The sequence below is a fragment of the Acartia tonsa genome, chromosome 8 (assembly GCF_053477335.1).
Source record: "Acartia tonsa isolate MP-2025a chromosome 8, ASM5347733v1, whole genome shotgun sequence".
NCBI classification, from domain to species: Eukaryota; Metazoa; Arthropoda; class Copepoda; order Calanoida; family Acartiidae; genus Acartia; species Acartia tonsa.
This window is the reverse complement of record NC_137267.1, coordinates 50,399,180-50,405,178: the sequence shown is the minus strand read 5'-3', so window position 1 is coordinate 50,405,178 and position 5,999 is coordinate 50,399,180. Positions and strand designations below refer to the sequence as shown.

Below are 5,999 nucleotides of genomic sequence, written 5' to 3'. Positions count from 1 at the left end.
TGGAGCAGAGACGGCCAGTCAAATATCATCCAGATTGAAGGCGAGAGAATTTAGTCGTAGCCTGGAGAAGGATCCTGTTTTAGTTGAGGTGAGGAAATTTATTGTAAATAATGTCAAACCTACGTCCAGAGAATTGTCTCAAATGCCTTATCGTGGTAAACAAATATTAAGATTTTTTGAACATTTGAGTTATAAAGATGGTTTAATTATCTTGACTTCACCTATGCGGCTCCAGAAAGAATTTCAATTTATTGAACGGGTAGTGGTACCTATTGGAATGTACAATAAAGTTTTCTTGTTAGCTCATGCAGATGTTACAGCGGGGCATAGGGGTTATTTGGAAACTTTGAGCAGGATTAATCGTCACTTCATTTTTCCCTATGTGTCTAAATATGTAGCGGCGGCAGTTGCAAATTGTGTCATTTGTTTGAATAGACGTAAAAAACCTAAACATAATCATAATATAGAATTTTCTCCTTTGGCTGGGGAAGCTATGGCAGAGTTGGCCATAGATGCTTTAGGTCCTTTGAATGAGTGTGAATATAATGGAGTCATTTGTAAGCACATTTTAATAGTAGTTGACAGTTGTACTAGATATGTGTGGTTGTTTGCTATTGAGGATGTTAAAGCTGAAACAATTATTGAATGTTTGAAGTTTAATTTATTTTCTGTTTGGGGACTATGCGAGAGAATCAGGACTGACAATGCACAAAGTTTCAAATCAAAAGTTTTTAGGGAAGTTTGTTTAAGGTTGGGAATTGAACAAATTTTTATCCCTCCAAGATCAGCAAATTCGAATTACAGTGAAAGATACAACCAATCGGTGTATTCGTTTCTTAAGACTGATTTACGTTTTCAAGATGGAGATTGGGCTTATAAACTTAAAGCTACACAATTTTGTATGAACACTTCTTTCAATCGGAGGTTAGGATGTTCCCCGTATTTTAAGATGTTTCTAAGAAACCCTAAGCTTCCACTTGACTCATTTGATCCGTTAACCCGCTCGAAAATTAAACATATGAATTTTTCAGAGTTATTGGAGTGCCTTGACAAAAATTGGAGAACTGGACAAGAAAGAACTGAGAAGTATTTACAGGTAGAAAATACAGAAAGGATAGGTCGGCCGATAGCTATAAATTCCTATTGTTATATTTTTTATGACGTCACAACGATTGGTGTAGCTCGTAAACTCTGCTCGCTATGGGTGGGTCCGTGTCTAGTGACAAAAGTAATTTCTGATAGTTTATTCGAGGTTCAACCCCTAGAAAAGTGTAGATTGAAAGACAAAGGGGTAAGAATTGTACCAAGAGATAAAATATATGTTATTGAGAGTACTTTAGACTTGACTCCAGATGAAAAGATTGACTTAGTGATTACAGATGAGTTTTTCTCTGTGGATAATACCTTGAAAGTAAACTATGACTTTCCCAATACTTTAAGAAATTTAACTTGTTCAGGCATTTCTGAAGAGGAGAATAGTTGTGGCGCTAGTCCAGAGGTGGTTGGAAGGCGGAAGGATGGACAGGTAACACCAGATTTTTTGGAGAAATCTTTTTTGGGTGTTGGGTTGTCACAGCAAAGGTCAAATGTATCTCAGGATAATGAAAATTTAGATGATTTAGTTGAGGATCTTAGTGATACTTTGGAAAGCACTCATATTTCTGATAGTGTAGATTCGAATGATATGACTGACAAAACTAAGTTAGACTCTACATATTCTACTATTAGTAAGGATAGTGTTTTTCATGGAGATTATGCCTCTGATAATAGTTTAGTAGACAACAGTTTGGGTGTAGAGGATGTTAACATGGAATCTGCTAGAGAGTTAGAGTCTCGGATGAGTATTTTAGAGGACACTTTTCCAAAACTGCAAAGTAAAATTGTAAACTTGGAACAACGAAGGGGAAGTGTTAAACGAGGTAGAGATGTTGAGGAGGATGAATTAGATAGATCGTTAGATAATGCAAAATTGCAAAAAATGTCTGAGACTATTCCTGTTAAAGGTCGTCCTAAAGGTTCTACAAATGAAGTACAATTACAAAAATTGGAAGAGGATAGACAAAACAGAGAAAAAGACAGATTAGAACGTTATTCAGTAGCAGATGTAGTAACTAGGAACCTCGCAAAATTGATTAAAAAATAATATTTGTAATAATTTGTATAATATTTGCAGGAGAAGAGATTACCACGAAAACCGTAGGGAGCGTGATGACAAGAGAGGAAGCGGCGGTGGTGATAGACATGACCGGAATAGACGAGATGGAGATCGTGGTATGCGCAAGAGGTCGCCTGACGCTTGTAGTTCAAAGAGTGGACGTGCTGGACCAGTACCTGTGAAGAAATCCAAGGATGATAGAGGAGTCAGGTACTTGGATATTTTGTTATTTGTTGTTGTGATGCAGGTTTATTGTTTGATTGTTGTTGGTGGTATGTATACGTCACAGGATCCACGGTTAGCAGCTTATGATTGTTCTCAAATAAGTAATGTTGAACTTAGATCAGCTGCCTGTTTGCATGATAGGATGGAACCGGTCAGATCTGTGGAATTATTGGGGTTAGCAGTAATTTTAAGGTAGTTTTTCAAGATACATTCAATTTAACTACGTGGAATGAACAACTTTTTGTTTCTAACTTGGAAAGGAATATTTTAGTTAAAATTATGGGAACAGAGAAACTTACTTTGCAGCATCTGGATTTCAACATTTTTGTAACAGAATTGGAGGGTATCAAGTTTTTAGAGGAACCGAAGGCGGCTGTTAGAAGTTATTTTGGGGATTTGTTAAAACAGGAAGCTAGATTTGATTTGAATGCTATGTTTTTGGCTAGCAGAGAAAGGAATGAGAGGATGATGGAACTTTTTAGTATTTCTAGATGTGCTCAAACAGAAGTTAGATCAAATGTACAGATGCATCATGGGTTCAGAATTATATACCTGGGAGAAATTGCTAAGTATGAAAAGTGTACAGCGGTTGAAATTCCAGTAAAGTTAGGTGTGGATTATGGATGTGAAGTAGGACATTTGATGGTGGATTATAAAGGTGAGACAGTTGGAATACAAGAATATAGTAGAATGATTGTTGCAGTAGAGGATATAAAATTGTTAAATTGTTCGCAAAGTCCGGTATTTTTGAAGTTGACAGCTAATTTGTTCCTTGGGAATCAGGGGCAGGGACTCGAACTTCTGCACATTGCCAATGAAAAATCAGAACATGTGGGACAAAAGATTTTTCTGAACGATGAAAAGGTGTTTATTGCTGATTTTAATAAGACTATTAAATATCAGGGATTAGAGGATTTTGAGGATTTTAATGGACAAGCTTCTAAGTTGGATTTTGTTGATCATAAGTTGTCATTTTTCGAACAGGTTACAGGTCCTTGGTTTGGTTTAGAACATTTGTTCAAAGATATATTACCATTGTTTGCCAAGTTTGTTTTGATTGTGTTAATGTTGTTGTTAGGTATAATTCCTATGTTGGCATTGTTGTATTGTTGTTGTTCATGGTGTCATAAAAAAAGATTTACTGAGGAAGAATTTAATGCTAGATCTTAAATTCTTATGCTGAAATTTAATTATATTGTATTTTTGCAGGTTGGTTACGGCGGCAACAATGAATCAAAAGTTATTGAGCAATGAAGAAGATGGCCGCCACAAACAATCTGTCAATGAAGGAAATCAAGTCAAACCTGGTCTACCGGTATCTGCATTGGTCAGCAACTCTGCATCCCGGCTGGTGTTGGTAATGTCGCGCGTTGAGCTGCCCACGTTGAGTGTGGGCAGGGCGACGAGGAACATATTTTTGAGCAGTGAGGACATGCCACTGGCAGATTTAGCTCGTCTTATTGATAATGAACCAAGGTTTAAGTTGAATTTAGTAAACATGTTATCGGTGCAGTTAGAGATGGGGAGATGCATCAACTCCATAGACTGGCCTGTGGACAGGATCCCTATCTTTACCAGCCAGAATTCAAGACACCTCAACCTGATGGCGGCTGGTGAGCATTCTAAAGCTATAAACAGAAAGTTGTCATGGAACGAGACAACTAGTTTGAATAAGTTGAGTGCAACCATATTTCTCTCTAAGCTTGTTTGCGAAATTTTACCAAGTTTGGTGTTGCTTGCTAAGATTGAATACCTGGATGGAGATGAGAGAAAAAGCTGTCAAACGTTGGGCGAATTGTTACCCATAATCAAACATATGGGGGAACTTGAGGATTGGCATCAACTTTCAAAAATTGACGTCATACCTGCAGATGGTAAAATGAGTCTTCAGACGGTGTTGAGAACGGTGGGTAATAGCGTTGATCTGAGGTTGAAGACGCAGGTTGTGTCAGCTATCCGGCTCCTGGCACATTGGAAAGATGTCGTGAATAAAGTAAGCTTTATTCTGAAGCAAATGCCATCCACAACTTTGTTCGAGTTACAGAAAGATTGGCTTGATGGAAAGTCTGAACAGGATTTGAGTGCTAAGGTGTTTATTGACTCTATTCAGGTGAATGAATACATGAACTTATCAGTCTACATTCCACGCATTGTAAATGTGAATTCGGTGAGTTTAATCACCAGTGGAGAGATGCCAGCTGAGATACGTTATGTTAGATTGGATGGTCAAAGAGAAATAATTGATAACCTGGTGAGTGCCACATATGCAGGTAGTCTGTTGAATGATAAAGTAGACGCAAGAGTTTTGACCTGGGAAATGCAGATGCGCTGCAAGCGTCTCCGTCCGACTCTAGCCAAGCAGATATTGTTATGTGATCCAGATACCACTTTAGAGAATGTAGTAAAGGAAATTAGATTGGAGTTGGATGGAAAAGTTTATACAAGTTTGTTGACAACCAATATTGAGTGGAAGTTTAATCCTGAACACAAAGTAAATGAGTGGTTCGAAGGTGATTTCAAATTGGTTACTCGGTTTGGGGATCCTGTTTGTGTTCAGATGGATCAGCCCTTAAATCCGAACATTCCTGTTTGTCTGGACCTTGAATTGTCAAATCAGCAATGGCGTGTTGATGAACAAGTGAGGGAGGAAATGAGGATGGAACACACGCCTGGAATATTGATGATGCTTGATAAATTTGGAGAGGAGGTTAGTCGTAAGCATCAAAAGATTTTGGATAATCAGGAGGAGGTTGATAACGTTGCAACCTCGATTTCGGTTGCGGTTACTAGTGGATTTGAAAGATGTTTTCATATGCTTGGTGATACTGAGGCAAGGATGTCTCAAGACGGCTTGTGTGATGAGACCGCAAAACTTGGAGTGAATGATGATGAAGTTATCATGCCCATGGATATTGAAGAATCTGGCAAGAAGAGCAGAACATCTGGAAAAAGAAAGTAATAATTATAGTTATGTGTATTAATTCATATTTTATTTTATTTTATGTATTTAATATTTGTTGAGGCAGTAGTAGTCTCAAAAAAAGTTTAAAATTAGTGTTTCATATTAATGCTCTATAATACCATGCTTAAATCTGATGGTTATATGTTAACCAATGTTAATTTTATATCATGTATTTATGATAACTATGTAATTAATGCATTAGGTGTTAATCAATGCATTTTTCAATGATTATATGATTAATCAATGTTTTTTTCTTAAAAAAAAATATTAAAAAGAAAAAAAAACACATAAAGAAAAAAGGAATATAAAAAAAACAAAAAAAAAAAGAGTTTTAAAGAACCAAAATAAATAAAAAAATGTATACGAAGTGTTTAAAGATCTGGAATAAAAATATATATAAAAAACAAAAAAAATATGGCAGGTGTCATACCAGATCAACTATTATCTATTTAATAAGCGTTCAACGCTACTTATAATATATCTATGATAATTAACATGTAAAAACCTATTGTTATATTTAATCTGAAATATTACAGTTTGAAATCCAGGTTCATGTTAAAGCCAGGGAGAAATGTGATGTATAGTCCCTTTCTTCCTGATTTAAGAGCAATGCATGTATTTTATAGTTTAGCTTTTAGTTCTTGTGTCAACCGTTTC

At 36.3% G+C, this 5,999-nt stretch overlaps 1 protein-coding gene across 1 annotated transcript; it reads left to right on the top strand.

Annotated features, from left to right (window-relative positions):
• Window positions 1-620: 620 nt before the first annotated feature.
• LOC145326669 (uncharacterized) lies at window positions 621-5,339 on the top strand. Its single transcript, XM_080170035.1, has 3 exons — window positions 621-1,525; window positions 2,174-2,365; window positions 3,590-5,339. The coding sequence occupies exons 1-3, from the start codon at window positions 1,518-1,520 to the stop codon at window positions 5,337-5,339; spliced, it is 1,950 nt and encodes a 649-aa protein (XP_080026161.1). The 5' UTR covers window positions 621-1,517.
• Window positions 5,340-5,999: the final 660 nt, after the last annotated feature.